The following is a 22,344-nucleotide window of genomic DNA, read 5'->3' as shown; positions in this document are numbered from 1 at the left end:
GGCTATGCAATCATCTTGCTGTATACATTTATTTTCCAAAGGAAAAGAAATACCTAAAAGTAGACTGAAATGAGTAATTATAAAAAAGAATAAAAGTAACATACATTAATCTTCTGCTTCCTTGTTATGCATACACTTGCAGGCAAGGTTATGAGACATGACGAATCTAGTTTTGCTTGTGCTACCCGTGAGTCGAAGTGGGACAGAGACTGCAATGGGACTCACCATCCCACCCAGTGTTGGGGTGAAGAATTTTGAGCAGGGAAGGAGATGCTTCCAGTAGGGATACTTAAAAGGGTTCCTTAACAAGGACTGGGCATATCTGGGAGGGAGCAAATCCTTGGTCTCATCACTCTCCACACAAAACAGCAGAGTGCGATGGGCTGGAGAGCGGCGCATGCTCAGAAAGAAGCACAAATGTCTGTATGAGCAGAGAAAGGAAAGAATGACTTTGCAAGAGAAAATCGGCTGCAGCTTCAGACGCCATTTTAGCCTGAACTTTGGAGAAATCATGCTGATATTAATGACAAGGGTTAAGATTCAGACCATCTGATCCCAACTAAGCAAAAATTAAACATCATGTAAAACCGGAGAAACAGACTGGAGAGAAGCAACTCTGTATCAGCTGAAAAATAATACAGTGATAAGATGCTCACGTGAGCTTTTAATGAAAAAAAAATCACACTCTTCTAATCTACTGTGATTCCAGTGTGTCAAAAGTGGATGAAAGAAAAACTGCTACACAGTAGATTTAGACTTTAGCAAAGCAAAACTTTAACAGGGCTCCTGTTTATACTATTTAAGAAAAATATAGTATATTTCAGAATTAGAAGTTGAATATAATAAAAATCAGGATCTAATTTACATCTGAGAACAGACCTAAATGGTCATTTTTTACAGTGTAAAGTATTAACACTGCAAACAAGCACCCCAAAGGTCTACAGTAGTGCACATTATTTAATTTATTCATTGACTGTTTTGGAACAGAAATGAAAACAGACAAAAGAGTCTACTTCAGAGAAGTTATAAAAAGTATTAAGATAGAGAACATTGTTTAAAAGAAATTAAAAAATATTTACTAATGCTAGGCAATGGACGAAAAAAGGTAATACCTAAATTTTACTTTGCCTTGTGCATTTCAGAACAATTTGGATGCGTTGCATCAGCTGCATATGCCACAGAATTAATTTATTTTAAAAATAACAGAAATTGTGCGGTCACTGAAGAGTTTTGGCTATCAACCCTCCTGATCTTCTTGACGTTCTGTAGTTTCTGTGGTCTCCTGGAGCAGACTGCCCTCCTCCAGCTGGCAGTCTCTCGTGGTTTGGCAGCTGCTCATGTGCAGGCAAGGACTGCTGGAACTGGAGGAGGACGTGCTGTTCCCTGCGGAGCTGATGGAGATCAGCTCATTGTCCTGGCAGCAGTGGGGGCAGAACTCTCTCCTCAGGTCAGCGCTTCTTACCCGTCCCTCCTCAAAGTTAGGCACGGAAGAAGAGTTTCTGGATTTCACGCACAGTGGTTTTGGAGAACTGTGTCCCTGCCTCCCAGGACTGAGGTCTGGATCTGACTTTTCTTGGAGCTGGCAGTCCTTCACATATACTACAAGCCATTCTTTGATAAGAAACCATCCTCCTCTCCTGGAGAAAATGAGTCCCCAAACCTCCCATAGCCACAGTGTTAAAGCAGAGGATCTGTAGAGAGCAGGGGTTCCCAGAGCCTGCTACCACTGAGCATCACACTAGTAAGCCACAAGCTATTTCAAAGGTGGACGGATGTTTGGGATAAAAGGAAAAAAAAATCAGAACCCAGCCCCATGGGAGCTGTGACTGCTGCTTCCAACATGCCTACAGCACAGCTGTCTGTCTGCCATGGGGTGTCCAGCCAGGTGAGTCTGCGAATGCCTGTGGAGGAAGACTTCTAGGAAGCTGTTGACAGCCTTAACCCCTGTCTTGCCTATTAAGCTTCACACTGCGGTGTGACATGAGAAAATTTACCTCCTTTCTTCTTAAAGTGTATTAGTCTGTTTGGTATGAACAGTGGTGAGGTTTCTGAAAAGGAAAATGTCTCCTGTGTCAAGTCATGCTGCAGGGAGCAGGATGTTAAGTAGTTTCTGTTCTCACTGCTTACATGAATTGGGTGCCCGCGGGAGTCTTTGGAAAAGGCTTGGGGTCGCTGCACCTTCAGCATGGAGGAAATCAAACAGCTGAAGGAAGAGGAACTGAAAAAAGGTTGAATTAAACGTAACTATCGCTTCTGCTTTATCAGACTACATATTCTCCCGTTCTTCCTGGCTGTCTTTTTATGAGGCGGAGTGGTCTGTGCCATGCTGCTGGGGACTGAACCTCACATCCAGAGTCCTCCTTCGCTCTTCACCACAGGCCAGACATACGGGGTCATGCTACGCCTCTTCTTTGTCCTCATTGCTGTTGACTCTGTGCTGCTGCCATCGTTTGGAGGGCTCACTTTTTTCCCTACTGTGTCTTTTTCTCCTTAACATGCTCTGTAATCAGCAGAGTGTTTGCTCAGTTTCAAGCAGAGGGGACAGCAGAGTCCCTTGAAAACTGAATCAGAAGGAGGCCTTTACTTTCAGATTGTAGTTTCTTAACTTCTTGCTATACGCCTCCTGGTAGCCAACATGCCCTCTATGCTCTAACGCAGTATGAAAACCTGGGGATAGTGTTTTCCAACATTCCTTGAGTGTGACTAGGAAGAGTCATACCAAAGACACTAGACAGGTTACTACTGTTCTGCTCTGGCATGCCAAATCATGGTGTTGTTAGTACACCTGTTGCCCTAAAAAATACAAATATTCTGCAGTGAAATTACATAGATTTTTCAGAGCTCAAAAGTTGCACTGCTTTGAAAGAAAAGTAGGAGTGTAAGAAATATAAACTGGCTTGTAAATGTTCCACAGCGCTTAAAGAGGAATGTAGTTAAGACTGGTAGTGTAGCATTTCAACAGGTAATAAGTATTCATTACCTTAAGTGAATCTCAGCAATATCTGACCATGGTATCGTCATTATAAGCATCAGATTTTCTGACTAAGGAACATGCGTTGGTAAAAACTATTTCAGCTAACCTTTCATGAGTTTAACAATGGAGAGCGGGAACACAGAGGTACAGCACTTTTTACTTTACTGTACTCCTACTTAGTAAAGCAAGAGACTCATCACGGTACAGGTCTACATATTGACTTCCAGACACCTGTTTTCTACAACCTAGTGCCCCGTGTCTTCTCTCAAGCTAGAAATAACTCAGCTGCATACCACACATCTCACAGATGAGTGAAAGTACTCTCAAGCCATTGATGCACACACCATATGCTACACGCATGAGACTAGGTAAAATAAAACATCAGAAGACTCATATTATCTTACCTTTTTTTTAGTATGTAATGGTTTGGAATAATGCCTAAGTGTTTGGATTCATACAATAATGATTATGTTGTATGTATACATAGGTAAGTATCTAACATCTGCATTACATCTTTTGCTAGCCCCTACTGTACTATTATTTCAATAAATAAAGCCAGATTTTCCAATCTGTTCAGTAAATTATGCCTATCAATGATTCTGGAAAAGACATAAGGGTTTTGATTTTCTATAGCTCTGCATTGGACAAATAATGTACAAGTGACACTGAACTTGGCAAAACAATATGAACTTGGAAGACTGAATCGCTTTGCAATAAAATCTCGCTGAAATGTAACTACAGAATCTCAACAGGCTGCTGCCACAAATGTCATTTTTCATGTTTGGTAAATGAACCAGGCTATTGCATTGAGTTTCTGTCCACTACTTTGTCTCTCATTGCTCTGAGCAATGAGAAACCAGGCTATTGCATTGAGTTTCTGTCCACTACTTTGTCTCTCATTGCTCAGAGCAATGAGAACCTTCAGGTTCAACCAGGATTGCATCAGGCTTAGGATCTCCAGACAGACCCTCCTGGCTCACCTGCCTAGGACTTCCCCTAGCTAATTCTTGCTGCCCAGGCTTGGGGCTAACTCCTGAGTTCCTCTGAGACTTGAGCATGGGCTCTCCAATGACACTCAAACCAGGACACTGGGTTTCTAACTAATAGAAAACTTTCAGCAATACATGACAGTAAAAGACTCCGCATTTGTGTGGTCATAAGTCTGTTGAGTCTGTTTACTCTGATAGTGAAAAATAAACTGGACTAGGAAAAAGGTGTAAACACTACAAATTTTCATTCCTGTCTGATTACTCCAAATCACTCTTGAGACTAAGATCAAAGTCTCTGAAAATATCCAGATCATCCCGAGCACACCTTGGTTTACCTTCTGAACACTAAATTTATCAGTCCAGATTACTTTCAACTCTTCTGTTTTTTTGGCCTGCTTTTGGAAGATTTCTTTCCTTGTTAAATTGTTCTCTCAGTTAGAAGATATGTTTTGTGTTCAGATATTCCCATCTCTAAAGACCAACTTTGAAATGAAAAGTTTCCAACTTGGAAAGCAAATGCAAATGCCTTGTTAGCAAAGGTGAATTTATAGATGTGTTCAAAACATGCAGCAAGTTCATGACTATGTATTATCAACCAGAACTGACAAGTTTTGTGTATACAAATTTCATAGATTCTTGCAACTCCATCCAAAAAATTTTCCTTCTGATGCTTCTTTGCAAAGCAAGATCTTATTATTGATAGACAGATCTCATCCAATACAAAAGGAATTCTTCTCTCATGAAATCGGCAGTTACAGAATCACAGAATCACAGAATGGTAGGGGGTTGGAAGGGACCTCTGTGGGTCATCTAGTCCAACCCTCCTGCTGAAGCAGGGTCACCTAGAGCAGGCTGCACAGGACCTTGTCCAGGGGAGTCTTGAATATCTCCAGAGAAGGAGACTCCACAACCTCCATGGGCAGCCTGTTCCAGTGCTCCGTCACCCTCAGAGGGAAGAAGTTCTTCCTCATATTCAGATGGAACTTCCTGTGCTTCAGTTTGTGCCCGTTGCCCCTTGTCCTGTCGCTGGGCACCACTGAAAAGAGTCTGGTCTGATCCTCCTGATACCCACCCTTGAGACATTTGTAAGCATATATTAGGTCCCCTCGCAGCCTTCTCTTCTTCAGGCTGAACAAGCCCAGCTCCCTCAGCCTCTCCTCGTAGGAGAGATGCTCCAGTCCCCTCAACACCCTTGTAGCCCTCCTCTGGACTCTCTCCAGCAGCTCCTCATCTTTCTTGAACTAGGGAGCCCAGAACTGGACAGAGTACTCCAGATGGGGCCTCAGTAGGGCAGTGTAGAGGGGAAGGAGAACCTCCCTCGACCTGCTGGCCACACTCCTCCTAATGCATCCCAGGATCCCATTAGCTTTCTTGGCAGCCAGGGCACACTGCTGGCTCATGGTCAATTGCTCTAACCCTCCACAGGCCTGGGCGCAAAAGTTATAATACGTGGCTGGCCTGCATTCATTCAGAACTCCTAGGAAATTTATCGAGGTTCAACTATCTAAAACATTGAGAATGAAAAAAAAAAAAGCCACCATATTGGGATACTGGGGACAGCCCACTTATTTCCAGTAAAAAAAAGGTATGTCTATCTAGCAAAATGAAGTTATGAATGCCGCATAAACTAACACAGTTGTATTCACTTAATCTAGCATGTTTTACACAACCTGTGGTGCTTCATGGTGCCTCTGACTGTTCCACGTCACAGTCAGCAAAAGGGTTACAGCACATGGTAACATCATATCTTTTTCTTAGACATCTCTGCCTTTTTTTTGTAAAATATGTCTCACACCAACTTAACATTTCACTTATATTTCAGTGTACTCTCAGATCTCTCCCCAGTAGACGGGTCTATGGAGACACTTCTATTTAATGGATGCTGCCCGAATTTGGGGGGGAGATAGGCCTAGTGTTTAGAAGAACATGATGAACGTCGTTGGTAGCATAAACAGTTCCAGTGAAGTTCCCCATTATCTAAGTAGACTCATTCATTTCTTCTTGCTTTTGAAATACTAGGTCCTCAGACCATAATACCACGCTGTTGGAGCTCTGCAAAATTAAAGCTAATCCATGGCTCTGAATCTCCCTCACTCTGTCAACTTCTGGATGACTTTTTCATCTCCAAAAAAAAAATTTCCCCAAACAACTGAAAAGCTCAAACTTACTTGCTGCATTGTAGGTGAATGTAAAGCAGACTGGACCTGCATCGGTAGCTGGTTTCCAAGGGAGTGCTGCATTGAGATCGACTGGTGTTGCTGGATGTTGAGGTGCTGGTGCAGGGGAGGGCTGATCTGAAGAGGTGGCGGTGGGGACACAGCCATGTTGGCTATGGAAACAGTCACTGGCATTTGGTTGTTGGGCTTGGGCGCTATGTTCCTGGGGATACTGGCATGCATGGCAGTGATGTGAGGATTCATTCCTGGTTGTTGGTGATAGTGGGAACCGAGGTACAGTGCAGAGTGAGCCTGGGCAGGCCCATGAAAGACCGACTGCTTTGAATTCATCATCTGAGGTTGCGGGGAGGCTTTAACATCAACAGGTTCACTGTAGCTCTGTTGAGAAAAAACAAAAACCAGACAATACTTAGAAGCTACGAAATGATGCTGTTCTCCCTCCTGAAGTCTCTTTAAGAGTCTCACCATGGGAAAACACATATCTGGACCATCAAATTGTCCTTGACAGGAGTTTTGTTATTACACTACAAAAATAATTAATCCCTATTACCTTGCACCTTTCTGTTCACCATTGTAAAAAAGAATTCAGACCCTCTGCTTCCTGGCCTAGCCTGATGTTTTACTTTTTCCAAACTTGAAACTGGCATCACTGACCCAATAACCTACACAACAAAGACAACCTAACCTGTCACATTTGTTCGCATAAGCAGCCATCGATTGTCATCAAATTTGATGGCCTAGTTGAAAACAGATTCAGGAGGGTGGGTTCCAGCAAAAGCCTGCAGTGATCCTTGACATGTCTCATTTTCCCATCTGCAAATCAGGGACAAGAATTTCAATGCCCTTTACAATACACGTTGATAACTGCTAATAGTGCTTTATCAGTTAGCTAACATCACGAAGAGGCTAAACCCCCTCCACAGCTGTTCTACTGCATTGAATAAATATGCTAGTTGTTGTGCTGATACCTTTATTTTGAAGTATTCTGTGCTGGCATGCTATGCATACCTGTATAAGACATGTCTCACGAGCCGTGTATTCAGAAAAATAAGAATATTCTGAATAATTCCACTTTTAGCAAAGCTTCTTTTGCTAATCCAGCTCATAAAGTTCTGAAAATTCTCTTTAAAACTGATGTCTAGATAAATGTTAGACTGCATCAGACACCGGGAAGCTGTCCTAATAAAGCTGGAAGAATATTGCATACAATATTAGAAAATGCACAGATTTTCAAAAATGTCATGGCCTACCCAGATTTCTTAAAGCTGCTAGTAGTAAAAAAACTCCATAAATGAATGTGGATTTTAATACAAGTCTTTGTTCTAATATTTATAACTTGTTACAATTGATTTAAACTCAATTTGTTAAGCTGCTTTCCATACCCTTATTTTCTTAGATCTTCCGAGTGCTAACTCTGTGTGCTCAAATAAATGATGAAAAAAATTTAAGAATGAACTCCCATGATCTTATAGGTGGGAATCATAATTTGCAGCTGAGTCATACTGGGATAAATAGCCAGTGAAAGGTGAACCTTACTGGAAAAAAAATGGCAGAAATGTCCCTCTGGAGAAAGAAGTCACTCTGTCAAAACAAGGGCTGAAAGATGCATGTATGCCCTTATACTGTGACCTCCATGTCATGTTTGCTCAGTTTACAAGTCAGAGTGAGTTTCATGTTACTCTCAGCACTCCAGGGTCAGTGAAGTCTATTTGTATTCTTTCTGAAGGATGTACCATCACCAACAATCCGCTGACACGTGCGTTACTGAAATTGCTTCATTATATGCGATGATAAAGACGAGAAAGATAACTTCATTTTCCCTAAGTATAACTGCAGTTCCATTAGCAAAAACCCCTTGTTTTCTCCAGGAAACTAAGGAAAATTAAATAAATATGATAAAATGAATGCAAGTCTCTGCCTCTGTGGATCTGTCTGGCTCTGCTTACATATGGGTGTACACGTGTGCCATATGTATTATATGCATGTATGCAGGATTCGGATACAGACAAAAAACCCCACAGACAGTAAACAATAAAACCTGAAGGTAGGTGCAAAATCTGACAGTTTTTCGGTATTATTTTGAAAACACTGAACTAAGGTTCATGATGACGAGAAGCGTTTTTTGCCTCTCTTCCCATTTGTGTTTGTAGGACACTCTCATGAGTGTGGGAGCAAAGACTGGCAAGTTTGCCGAATTTCAGAGATCCAGAAGGTCTGCCAATTAGCAGCATGGTCAGGACCCTCCTCTTGAGTGATGTGGGCTCTTTACACGTTACGGGAGGTGTACACTGTGTTCTTGCTTGAGAAACTTGAAGTTTCACTGAGTGCATCGTCACCTGGTGAAAACACCTTGCCTTTCCACCATGTAGCTGGAAGGCTCTATCTGTTCCGAGCAGGGATAATTGCTCCTGAACTGTCTAAGGGCAGACCGGTTAAACAATTCCTCCCGGTAGAGCAGGTATCAAAAAACCCTTGTAGCACTATTAGTGGCATACTGATACATACTTGTATTTAATTTGTGACTACAAAGATGCTGCCATACACTTCTTTAACAAAGATACAGCGAACCAATTTAATTATTGGGTAATTCTGAGTGCACACATACGCAGTGAATGCATGGCCCATACTGACAAAATTAGAGACATATCAGATGCTTAGTATCATTTAATACTTGAAATACCAAATTATGTTAAGAGGAATTGTACAGTCTCAGGCCAGAGATGAATAATGCTTGCTTTACCTCTGAGAGGAGTGTCTGCAAAGTGATCAAAAGGGAACATTCCAGTTGTCTCAAGCTATCAATCAGCTTTCTACATGTTTCACTACCTCCTGATCCAATGAAAAGCACACTACTTTGGTTTCAAACGAAGTATTTTTCTGTTACTTAGGACACTTTAAGCCATATGTGATCTGAAGCCAAATTGTCCAATACCAGTGTGAAAGACATCAATATGATCAGTTACTGGCAATCTTGATAAATGAACCCATTAAATGCAGATCTCTAGCATACTGCACTTCCATCTTTTTCTAAGGAAGGGTCAGAAACCCAGATTCTGTAACTATTGCTGAAGCTAATGGAATAGGTGATGTCAAATATTTTGGCTTTGTTATGTTGCTTTACTGTCAAATATACTCAGAGGTGTATATGATGCATAGGTCACATCATCATTTTGGGCAGAATTACTGCTTTCACAGATTTGAATGGGCATTTTACTTGTCCAATACATCATCAAACAGTCTTAGACAAGGACTTTTATTATGGCTAATACTAGGAAATAAGAAAGAAGGGATTTGATCAGCCAATACGGACTTCAAGTGCACAGTCACGTTCCCTGACTTTGCAGGCTGGAATTCAGTCAGTTTGCTCTTGCCTTAATGAAGGAGAAGAACATGGTAATAATTAAAAAAAAAAAAACCAACCTCTTTAGTTAATTAATCTGCCCAAAGACAACAAAGAAAATTTACATCTCTACTTTTTGGCATGAAGTTATAGGATACAATTCATTTACAGATATATGCAGTGGAAACCAAATTACAAATCTGTACACACAAGCCATCATACACTGAAGTCTAGTTTCTTCTACATGTGGTAAGGTCTTCTACTGGACATGCAATGAGAAAATCTTTTATCATTACTATCAGAACTATGGTATTATAGATACACCACTAGAGGGTGACAGAATATTATATTTAGTTAATGGTAGGCATTGGTATTGTACACATATATTAGTGAATGTACTCCAGGACCACAAACTAGCTTTTCTTGACAGTCGCTTATGCTCTTTGAGTGGCTTCTACTTCTTCTTGAGTTCAGCTCAAACCCTTACTCTAAATCTTTCAAGTTCTTAATACGCTAAGAGTAGGGTGGACCTGCCCTTCCATCATCATCTAATACTGTTGCCTAAATAAAACAAACAAACAAACAAACAACAAAAACAGAAGGTGAAGACAAGGTAGGTAGGCCAAGGCAATGGAATGCTACAGAAAAAAGTATGACTGACCTTTAGGCACAACACTAACCTGCCTTTTTTCCCCCAATAATCTATTGTTTTACTGAAACATGAAGAAAAAGAGAAGAACATTTTGAAAGGCCAACAGAAAGAGAAGGGAAGTAGACAAGAAATAGGGAAAGGAAGAAAACAAAATAAAAACTACTGTAGTTGTTATGATAAATATATTAATCAGAAGCATTGACAAGTACAATTTATGGAAAGACTTGCTGCAAGACCCTCAGTCCACAAAATTTTTCTACTTGTATCATACTTTCAAGGAAATGTGTGATGATACAGGTGAGTCATGTCCTTCAAAGAAAGTGGTGAGAGTCGATCATTTTGCACAAGGTTTGAGAAGGTTTGAATTAAGTTCTTCCCCCACTTTATACCAAACTCATGCCTTTCCTTTCAGCGAGGGGCTGACCTGCTGGAAAGCAGCTCTGTGGAGAGGGACCTGGGAGTCCTGGTGGATGACAAGCTGACCATAATCCAGCAGTGGGCCCTTGTTGCCAAGAAGGCCAATGGCATCCTGGGGTGCATTAAGAAGAGTGTGGTCAGCAGGTTGAGAGACGTCTCGTCCCCCTCTACTCTTCCCTAGTGAGGCCCCATCTGGAGTACTCTGTACAATTCTGGGCTCCCCAGTTCAAGAAAGATGAGGAGCTACTAGAGAGAGTCCAGCTACGAGGATGATGAGGGGACTGGAGCATCTCTCCTACGAGGAAAGACTGAGGGAGCGGGGCTTGTTTAACCTGAAGAAGAGAAGGCTGAGAGGGAACCTTATAAATGCCTAGAAATATCTGAAGGGCGGGTGTTAAGCGGATGGGGCCAGACTCTTTTCAGTGGCACCCAGGGAAAGGAGAAGGGGCAATGGGCACAAACTGAAGCAGAGGAAGTTCCATCTGAACATGAGAAAGAACTTCTTTACTTTGAGGGTGACGGAGCACTGGAACAGGCTGCCGTGAGAGTTTGTGGATTCTCCTTCTCTGGAGATATTCAAACCCCAATTGGACAAGGTCTTGTGCAGCCTCCTCTAGGTGACCCTGTTCGGCACGGGGGCTGGACTAGATGATCCCCAGAGGTCCCTTCCAACCCCTACTATTCTGTGATTCTGTGTGATTCCTTTCAATTCTAAAGCAAAGCCAACTTTCCTGTCCACTTTCTACTCCCCTATTATGTGCTAAAACTCCTTGTGTTTATTTTCAAAATTGAAGAATTAAATTAGGCTAAGGGGTTAAGCATTGTGCTATTCTTTCCTAAGGAGAACTGTCCTGGGTCTAGTGATTCTTCTTATGACAGACTGAATTCAGATACAGGGCGGGGTCTCAGTTCCTTAGAGGAAAGTGACACTGGGATGTCCCTCACCTCAAAACATATATCTCACTCCTACAGGTTATCGAATCGTAGAATCATTAAGGTTGGAAAATACCTCTAAGATCATAAAGTCCAACTGTCAAACCATCCAGATCATCAAGTCCAATGGTCACCACCATGCCTACTAAACCATATCCCGAAGTGCCATATCTACGCATCTTTTGAACACCTCCAGGGATGGTGACTCTACCGGGCAGCCTGTTCCAATGTCTGACCACTCTTTCAGTAAGGAAATTTTTCCTAATATCCAATCTAAAACTCCCCTGAAGCAACGTGAGGCCATTGCCTCTTATCCTATCACTAGTTAGTTAGGAGAGGAGACCAACACCCACCTCACTACAACTTCCTTTCAGGTAGTTGTAGAGAGCAAGAAGATTCCCCCTCAGCCTCCTCTTCTCCAGAATCATTGCCCTTCACCAGCCTCGTTGCCCTTTTCTGGACACACTCCAGCATCTCAATGACCTTCCTGTAGTGAGGGGCCCAAAAATGAACACAGTACTTGAGGTGTGGCCTCACCAGTGCCGAGTATAGGGGCATGATCACCTCCCTACTCCTGCTGGCCACACTATTGCTGATACAAGGCAGGATGCCGTGGGCCTTCTTGGCTGCCTGGGCACACTGCTGGCTCATGTTCAGCTAGCTGTTGACCAACACCCCAAGGTCCTTTTCCGCCGGGCATCTTTCCAGCCACTCCTCCCCAAGCCTGTAGCGTTGCATGGGGTTGTTGTGACCCAAGTGCAGGACCCGGTATTTGGCCTTGTTGAAACTCATACAGTTGGCCTTGGCCCATCAATCCAGCCTGTCCAGATCCCTCTGCAGAGCCTTCCTGCCCTCAAGCAGACTGACACTCCCTCCCAGCTTGGTGTCATCTACAACCTTGCTAAGGGACCACTCAATCCCCTCATTCAGATCATTGATAAAGATGTTAAACAAGACTGGCCCCAAAACTGAGCCCTGGGAACACCACTTGTGACTAGCCGCCAGCTGGATTTCACTCCATTCACCACAATTCTCTGGGCTCAGTCATCCAGCCATTTTTTTACCGAGTGAAGTGTACACCCATCCAAACCACGGGCAGCTAGTTTCTCCAGGAGGATGTTGTGGGAAACGGTGTCAATGGCCTTACTAAAGTCCAGGTAGACAACATCCACAGCCTTTCCCTCATCCACTAGGCGGGTCATCTGGTCGTAGAAGCAGATGAGAAATGATTTTTGTGCAGACATCATGGTCAATTTAGAGGTGTCAGAGAAAGCAGCAACAGTCTAGTGATGCCAGCCTGGCATCTCCACAGCTTCATCTGGGATACAATTTTACTTCTACTTTGAGAAGTAACACTTTAAACCCTCACCTGTAGATCTGGGCAACCAAACTGCTGCTGAAACTTACACATGGATTTTGATTCTCTTTCTAACTTGTGACTGCCTTCTGGCTACCATTGACTCTTCTAACCCCACTTCTGTTGGAACAGAAACGACAGCCATATGATTGAAAGCAAAGCGAGCGTATATTTTAAAAAGGCAGTACTCTAAGGGACTGATCCTTAGATATTTAATGGAAAGTCTCCTATTAACTTGAGTAGAATTTGGATCAGAGCCCAACACTGTTGCTTCAGTATTAATGTCTGGAGGTCCATTCCATTTTTCATGAAAACCAGGTAGGACCTGGCTAACAGAGGCTGAGAATCATTCCCAACTGAGGAGCACTACTTTTGACCTGTGTTTCTTCAGAAGCATACCTAGAAACTACAATTGCATATACTTACTTCATTTTGCTTTCTTAACATGTTAATGCAGTTATTGTTAGAAAAGTTGCCAGTACGTAGGACCATATATATAAATAAATACACATGCATATGTATATTGACATCTTCAATTTACACACTGTATACATGTTTTATATTCAGCACTTAACTACTATAGCATATGATATCATAATATATGGAATTGAATAAATACTTCTGCAATAATTTCATTCAAGTATGAAGTGCTCAACTAATATTGCTATTTGCAATAAGAAATCAAAAAGTCATGTTGTCTCGAAGAAACCATAGTTCTATTTATGGAGAAAAAAGTTGGGGTTTTTTTCTTATTGTTTTGCTTTCACAAAAATAGTTAATGATCAAAGCCTTTCAGCTGGAGCAATATAATTTTAGTTGTTTACAGACCAGACATTATCAAAATACTTCTTTATTAACAACAGCAATTAAGCTTTCCTTTACAGTAAAATATTCGGTAAATACATTCAGTACATTCAGAACATTCAGTACGTGTTTTTGGTACTACTGGATGTCTGTGCGTCCTTTAAATACATGCTGAGAGACCTCCTCAAGGGCAAAGACATGAGCCTTGTGGCTAATATGTCCAGCATAAATTTTCTACCAATGCAAACAGCTTTACTTGTGGGTAAACATAACCTATTCCAACCTCAAAAGATTTTTTTCCTTAGCCAAAATGGTGTAACATCATTTTATTTGAAATGAGAAACAGGTGCTGCTCTTTAAATGAAAAACAGAGGTTTGGCATCCCCTCTGCATAGACAAAGAACATGTACTATGTGAGTATTTCAAAGCCTAGAAAAGAGTTTAACTTGATTCAAGTTTTAAACGAATATGTCAGCAACCTACATAGTTGCCACACTGTGCCTTTTCAGGATGGTGCCATGCGCACATCTGGTGACTGGTGTCCATCTTTGAGCCACACTGAGGAGTTCAGCAGTTTTTGGACTCTATGACCAGAATGAAGGTTGTACTCAGGTAACAGCAGCTGGATTACGTCAGCTGGTACCAAGAAGGTCCAGGCCGGGCAGGCTGTGATCAAACTTAGGTAGGCCTGACTCAGCTTTAAATGAGTTATCTTCAGTGCCGTGACAGAAGGAAATTGGCTGAATATTTATGCAGCTCCTACAAAGCTTACCTAAGCTTAAGTTTGCATCTGCTGTCTTTGGTGTCTCTTCAGTGGAAGGAACATCTTGAATTGCTTATTCCTTCTCTCAGCTTTTCTGTGTTCTCATAATCCTGTCCGTTTTTAACATTTTAGGTGACACTTCCAACCCCAAGCCTGTCTTTGAGAAGAATCCCTTCTTCTAGCCTACATGGGCGCAGCCATTTTAATAATACCTTTGTGAAGCTATTTATGAGAGAATGACTTCTCTCCAGCAGTGTTTTCTCTTTTCTGCTTAGCTCTTTAACTCCTGTAGAGATTTCTTTGACTTAACTCTGTTCACTCTGGTGGAGAATTCATATGCATATCTGCAGTACAGCTGCCTTCTTACTAAATCACAAGAGGCTCTTAGCAAATGACGTTTTGTATTTTGTTAATTCCAGTCACCTATTGCAATAACAACATCTGGGACTCTAGAGAGTTCAGAAGATTTTTGACACATTCTTGACGTTTCAGAACAAAGGAGTAAGCCATGGGTTGTCATGTATAATTAGCCGAGGTGGCTCAGAAGAACATCTTCGAATCTAAATATACATTTTGTCATCATCTACCGGGGATTGTCAAGGATTCATTCAGGTTATGTAAGTAAAAGTGGATGTTTTATGAATGTAACCTGGGTACATGTGACAAAGAATATGCAACTTTAATTTGATACAAGTGTTTTAATTCCCTAAATGGAAGCACTAGGCTAATAGTGAAATCTAGTTTTATTAACTCACTTCAAAACCAAACACAGTTCCTCTCCAAACCAAAATCTGGCCTCTCTCAAACTCAAGACACTCTGAAACTCAAGACATTTCTGTCATTTTTGGCAGAAATTGTGTGAGAGCATCTCTTGCTTTTTGCACTGCTGAATGTAGAGCTTCACATGATTTATCCTCAAAATGAATTCACGGCATTAACTTAAATATAGTTTGCTCTACATTTTCAGCTGCAGTAGATGGTTGGTTTCCTTGCTAGACAAGAAGATGGTTTGATTTGTGTTATTATCATTAGACAATTGTTTTAAAAATATATCTGTTCACTTACCATATACTCTGATACATCACATACTTGCACATACATGATTTATTTATGATTCCTTGAAAATTTCTGGCTATATGATAATAGATCCAGAACGAACAAAAGAACAAAGTATCACAGAAGCATGAAGTACCTGCTGTAAAAGCCTTACATTATAGTTTTCTCAGCTAGGGATTCTAATGTTTAATGGAAGCAAGTAAAAGCTGTATGTGCGTGTCATCATTCCTTTTTTTTTTTGGTTATTGTTTTAGGGGAAATATTGCCAAAAGCCTTGCAGCACCTTAATAGCTACAAAAAAAATATCATGCATCAAACATAATCGTATTTTTAATTTATTCCTCCTATGATGCTTTCACTGAGAACAGCCTAAACTGTTTTATGAAATTCCAAAACATCTGCATGGACTGGGGCTAGATATAATACAGGAATCTGTTGTCTCAAAAAGTGGAAACCGGGTGCCTTTCTGTCAACAGCATAAGAGATGCTGCTCTCCTTGTATGCAATAGTCAACTGATTAAAGCACTGACGAGGAGACACGACTGTTCAGTCACCTACTCTGTCAAGAGATACTCAGAATTTTATTTCCAAAAGAAATTTCCTAAATTCCAGCAGTTACTTATTTCAGTGAGGAGTGAGCCAGGATGTGGTGCTTCCCCATCTGAAGCTTGGCCACTATACAGAAAAGAAGTTGGGATTCACTGGCCCACAGAAGACAAATTGTGGAGAGAGCATGCCTGCACATCTGCATTTACTTAGGAGTGGGGAGATACACGATCTGGGACAGCTGATATATTTTTTGCCTTTTTATATATTAGGCAAGTGCTCTCACCATATACACATATAAAAGGGAATCTAACACCAAGTTTACTGTTTGAGTTTATTTTATTTTTTTAACCTGGTCTCCATTTTGCTTTTTACTAATAGCTCAAACATTTTCATGTGTACTCACTGCAGTCTCAATTGGCTAATTCCTTAGGTTGTTCAATTGTATTGCAATATAGGCAACGCTGCACGTGTAGCACAGATATGCTGGGTGCCTGGAAACTCTCTGTTTACCAACTGCTGTGCTAATGGCATTAAGGTAATGCCAGTCCTACTAGATATGACCTTTAGTTTTTTTATGAAATGTAATTGCAAGGTGGTGGGCTAGGGATGATATGTCTGCCATACATTTCAAGAAGCAATTTTACATGTCTCAAGGATGTGCACTGTGCACAAAACTGAAAAATGTCTAATGCATTTGTTGCAATGTCAAGTGAGGATGCCACTTTGACGTAGATACATGTCAGAGTTTTGAAACATGCTTGAGTATTTTGAATTTGAATAATATTCTCCTTGATGAGAGGTTTTAGCTTCAGCCATAGCTGCTAAAATACATCTGCATGAAACTTGAAGTGATGCCACTACACAGAAGAGAATTAAAGATTCATTAGGCAGAGAGCACGAAACAGGGAAGAGAAATCTTTGTACTATTCGAGCAGTTAAACTTGCACTGCTATAGCTAACATACATATAGGTACCACTCATATGCACATATATATTATGCATGTTATATACACAATGTGCATACATTATTATATAAATATGAATAGATGCACATATATAATATATGAGGATATTTAACATTTACCCATATATATCTGTATTAAATATATATATTTGAAAGATGCAGCAAAAACTCTAATGTCAGCCAGAAAAAAAGGCTGGTTAAGCTAGAAAAAGTGCTTGTTTTATGAAAAAATAAAATTGCAATTCACAGCATTTTATGTAATGCTGTGCAAATTACCAGATACCAGAGACTGCATTTCTGGACCTGAATAGTACTAGAAGTTGCAACTAAAGGCAAATATAAAGACACTTGTTTACAGTGCAAAGGCTTAGTCAGTACTATAAGCAATATGAAAATCTGCATAGCAGAAGATACAATGCTTTGTAATGTGATTTTTACTTTACATATCAATTCTTACATACGTGAACAAACTCAACAACAGCCCCGTTAATTTAAATCATTATAAAATTGGAAAAAAAATACAGGAAATAAACTGATAAATTAAACAGCCACTAATGCATAACTGACATACACAATTATATGTTTACCTTATTTACTGACTAGTAGCAGTATTTTATAAAGACACCACTAAGGCACTTAAAAATGCACTAGAGATGGGCTGGCAATCCTATTGACAAAGTCACTGATGATGCCTCCACTCTTTCCAGATGTGATTTTGTCAAATAACGAGGTCTGAAATTATACATCCTAGCTGTGTGTTTAAGTGACTTCTGTATGTGTGTGTGACAAATTCCAACCAGGACTGCTCAGCTTTGTCAAGAATGCACCTAGAGAAAAGCACCATATGCCTCTCTTCCAAAAAAATTTGGGTGCCATTCCTTAAGATGCAATGGAAGAGGGACTTGAAATCTGGAAGGTACAATGATAGATTGTGTCAAAGATTAGTATCTCATCTTCCCATGAAATAACATTCAAATATATAAATGTCTATCATCTGAGAAAGCACTTGAGACTACTCCTTCATCTGGGTTTTCCCAGTACAGGTTGCCATCTATAAAGAAGAACAGGTAGCCTGTCCTTCATGTTCGTCTCCAGTTTTCTTCACTATGTACCCATGGCTATAAGTGTATGAAGTAGAAGCGAGGATGCTGAGGACAAGAGAAAGGACTAGGAAAAAGACTGGCTGAGGTAGAGGTGTGCTGTTGGGTGAAAGAGGAGAAAAAAAAAGCAGATCAAAGAAGGCAAAGGGCTAAGTGTCATGGAGAAGCCCATCATCCCCACCTGATACTCCACTCCAACACAAGCTTGGGATGGAAACCAATTTTCCTGAATTTAACTATTCTGCTGTCAAGCAGAGGCTAAGAAATTGCCTGGCAAAAGATTTACCCCGTTTCTCTGCAATCTTCTATTCTGACTATTCCAGCTTCTCCAATGGCCAAGATGGGTGCAGTGAATTCAACTCCAAGTCTGGTCCACTCAGATATAACATGATATATGACCGTTCTTTTGCTTTTCAGAAGAATGAAGGCTCGCAAATAAATGGAGAAAAAACATCCACAAACACTCACATACAAATCCTACACTTGCTAGTTGTTTAAAAACTGGCAGTACTTCATGAAAAAAAGTGGCAGAATCGGCGTTCAAAAGTTAGGAAACTGGTAGAGCAGCTGCTTTGGGAGGGGTGAGGCACCAATTGAGCTGGAGATAGGGCACCTGAGCAGCACCCTTGCATGCTTGTGCCTGCCTCTTCCCACAGGCAGAGTCCTTTGGGAGGGGAGAAGGAAGAAAGTTTGGTAATTGTGTAACTCCCATCATCTGGATAGCAAGAGGATGTCCTGATGTCATGTGAAACACAACTGAACATCTCATAGCTGCCAGCCAGCTGACCCTGAAAGTATGGGAGCTCTGCTATGAACATGAAGGGTGTAATATTGATCAAATACTCTGAAAAATTGAGTTCTAGATGTCCCAAGCAGGAAATTCAAAATTAGTGAAAACCTAATTTCACAATGATTTAGTTGTGTTTGAAAATATGGACAATACAAACTTCCTGCTCCAGACTATTACTGAGAATTTCTTTACACTAAAACACTGCTGGAATGAGCAGCACAGAAAATCCTATAAAGAAGCAAGGTTAAACAACATGCAGTAAATACAACACTGGAGCTCCTAGGGTGAACACCTCATGATAAACATATGAAAGGAGACTTACACAGTGTGTGGTATAAAGTATAAAACATACCATGTGAGAAAATCATTAATATTGCATTAAAGCATTTTTTGAAAAGGTGTATTACTATTGGCATATCTTAACTTTTGAGAATGAGGTCTTTCAATCTTAATAATATTACCTAAAAGTAGCTTTTATGGATGATAATATAACTTGTTGACAGAAAAGACCAGATGGATTCCAAACAATCTTAATAATGTATTACATATATTTCTTCATGCTTACATGCTTATCTAAAGAACGAGAACTCTTCTGGTGCCATATAAATATTTAATAATGATAATTTAGAATATATAGATATAATATTACATCTGGGTATTTTACATCCTTATTCCAAAATGGACTTGCTTTAGTTACATGCCAGCTCTGTTGGATTCATTGAGCATGTTCATGAGAGTAAGCAGTTAGTACTCAGTTTCATTAAGTCTGTATTTTGATACTTTCCACACTAGAGGAAAACATTAGATTATGGGCAGAATTTAAATAATTGCTTAAAAGTTAAGAAAATGCTTCAGTGCTTTTCTGACTAACAACAAATTTAAATATATTCACAAATGGCTTCATGCACTGAACTGATCAACAATCTTTTAAATATTTTTCTAAAAGCAAACCCCAGAAGATAACATAATATACTTTCTCCTCTTTCCAAAAAATAGACACAAAATTCAAATCTCAGGGCTTTTATATTTGCCTTTTTAAAATTAAGCTACATAGAGTGTTATGTAAACAATCGATGATGTGCTGAATAATGACATCCAAGCTATTTTCACAAGTGGAAAGTTGGCTTCCTACATTTCTTCAAGCAGGCTAATTCAAAAAAATTATTTGTGTGCATGTGGTACCCTTTTTGCAGGCAATGAGTGTTTCTGGAACCAAACAGCCCTAAGACAGAAATTAAAGGTACCTCGTGAATAATTTTAACTAAATGCATCAGTATTTATGTTGGTAGCTATAATTAAAATGCATGACACAACCCCCCAAAATTAATGAGGTAACAGCCATATTTCAGATCTTTAAATTCAGAACAAACACTGACCAAATACTAAGATAATATAGAAAGATGCATGAAAAGTCCTTGTATGGATAATCATATAAACTTTCCCCTGAAAATGTGTAGACAATCATATATTACACACAGAAGTAGAGCGCAGGTCTAACCACCCCAAAAATATTTCAAGCTAACAAAAATTTCTAGTCATGTCACATATGCCAGTCCTTTGCACTGCCATCTTCATGTCTAAAATTGATTTTATTTATGTAAGAATAAAATACATTTAAATTGGTTTTGGCAGAGACAAAACAAGTGATTCTAACTGATATGACTCTGAAGTTACTCAGCTGTTTTTTCACATTGACACAGTGCAGTAATTTCACATTTTTCTGCATATTTTAAGGTCTATTACAAGTTTTAAAGTGTGTATTACAAAATTATGGGCACTAAGAATGTTTGTATAAATCAATTTAGAAAATTGCTACTAATTGTGTACTGGGGATAGGCCGGTGTGTTCCAGTATAAGAGCCTTGCAGTGACCTATGCTGTGCTCACACAAATTGCTTGCTGTAAAATGGAAATTCACATTTTCTTATGAAAATTTGCTATGTGAGCTAAGCTTGAATTTTTCTGCGCTGTGATTGCAAGGTAAAAAGCAGTACTTAAATAAAACCCGAAACTAAAACCAGGCATTTTGTGTATGACACGGTTTTTCCCTTTATAGGTAGAATGGTGACTACCTGGCATGGCATGTTTGTTATATTCAGGTCTTTTTACCGGTACCTGCTGCTTCTGTTTGACTGCGATGATAATCCCAGCCTAGAGAAATGTTGTCACTATGACCAGAAGGGAAAGGATATCTTTTAATGGAGAGATGACTGTTTTTATTGAGCATTTGCACCTCAAACCTAAGTTAAGGTGATAACAAACGAGGCTATTTGCACTAAATACTATGGTGCTCAGAACCATGTAAATGCTGAAAATGGTTTGCAATATGTCACTATATATATGTGTGTATGTATATACATTATGTGTTACCTTGGATACAAGGCTTGCTCTGTAGGCAGCTAACTGCTTCAGATATTCCTTCTTGGCAGCTTCAGTTTTCTTTTTGTATACCTAGAAACAAAGAGTGTCACATTGGTAAATTAATCTGGTTTTGTTTTTATATATCACTGGTGTGTCTCATGCATCTTCATAAAGTCTTTCTAAGTAAACAGCCTTTTCTCCTCATACTGCTTAAAGAGTGAAATAATAAACATAAAATATTGTTCCAACTGTGAAACACCCTTTAACTACCCAGCAGTACTGAAAAAACAATATCCCTCATAGCATCTCAGGTTTAATTGTTCGAAGTGAAGTGCGGGGCATACTTGCTAATGGGACCTTTAGGGATGGTGGAAGGCAGCATGGGCCTCTCCACTGGCTCCCACTCATGAGACCAGTTAAGACCCTCTGGGGAAGAGGAGAATGTGCAGAAAGACATCTGAGCTAAATGGAGGAGGAGCTGACGGCACCACACAGACCAGCCAAGAGGCTTTCTCTCTTCCCTGGATAAACTGTTGGGGGCAGTCAAAGAAGCTTCATGGAGCTGCTAAGGATAATAAATGTTAGTCATTATTCCAGTCTTGATCCCATATCGGTCTAATTAGCTTCTCAGGAGCATGGAGCTATTTCTGTACATTTCTCTCAACTCCTCAAATTATTTTAAATGCGGCATGTGCACAATCTCATAATAGATTAAAGAGCTTGGAGAATCATTTCAATTTTGCCCAGATTTCAAGATCAAAGATTTTCTGCAGGGTTAGGCAGGACCTCATAGCACTACAGTAACATGATGTTAGAAAAGTGTATGTAGATATTTAGGGTTGAAAGTTTTCAGGAGGAGAATGACTTTCTGACCCATGAAGCCTAGCTAATGACTTGCTGTTAGCCATGTCAGTGACAGATTCGGGAATAAGTCGTCATTACTCTTTGTAAATATTATCATGAGTTTCTCCCCACTTCATGGTTTTTTTTTTTTTCTTAAAAGGGTAGAATTAGGAGCCATGCAAGCATCTTGGCTTCATGTAACTAAGCAGGATTGACTCCTAACCTTCCATGCTGCAGCAAAATGTTTAAAAAACATCCAAATGGAAGGTTTAAAAG

At 40.1% G+C, this 22,344-nt stretch overlaps 1 protein-coding gene across 4 annotated transcripts in view; it reads right to left on the bottom strand.

Moving 5' to 3' along the window:
- TOX (thymocyte selection associated high mobility group box) overlaps positions 1-22,344 on the bottom strand; it is a 236,716-nt gene that overhangs the window by 6,161 nt on the left and 208,211 nt on the right. For all 4 annotated transcript variants that reach the window (XM_009937712.2, XM_075416101.1, XM_075416103.1 and 1 more), the window contains 2 exons: positions 21,235-21,315; positions 6,132-6,518 (listed from right to left, as the gene is read on the bottom strand). In XM_009937712.2, the coding sequence (XP_009936014.1) occupies positions 6,132-6,518; positions 21,235-21,315 (468 nt within the window). The remainder of the gene's footprint in view (positions 1-6,131; positions 6,519-21,234; positions 21,316-22,344) is intronic.

The sequence above is a fragment of the Opisthocomus hoazin genome, chromosome 3, assembly GCF_030867145.1.
Source record: "Opisthocomus hoazin isolate bOpiHoa1 chromosome 3, bOpiHoa1.hap1, whole genome shotgun sequence".
Taxonomy (NCBI): domain Eukaryota; kingdom Metazoa; phylum Chordata; class Aves; order Opisthocomiformes; family Opisthocomidae; genus Opisthocomus; species Opisthocomus hoazin.
Note: the sequence above shows the minus strand (reverse complement) of the source record. Positions and strands in the feature narration are given on the sequence as shown.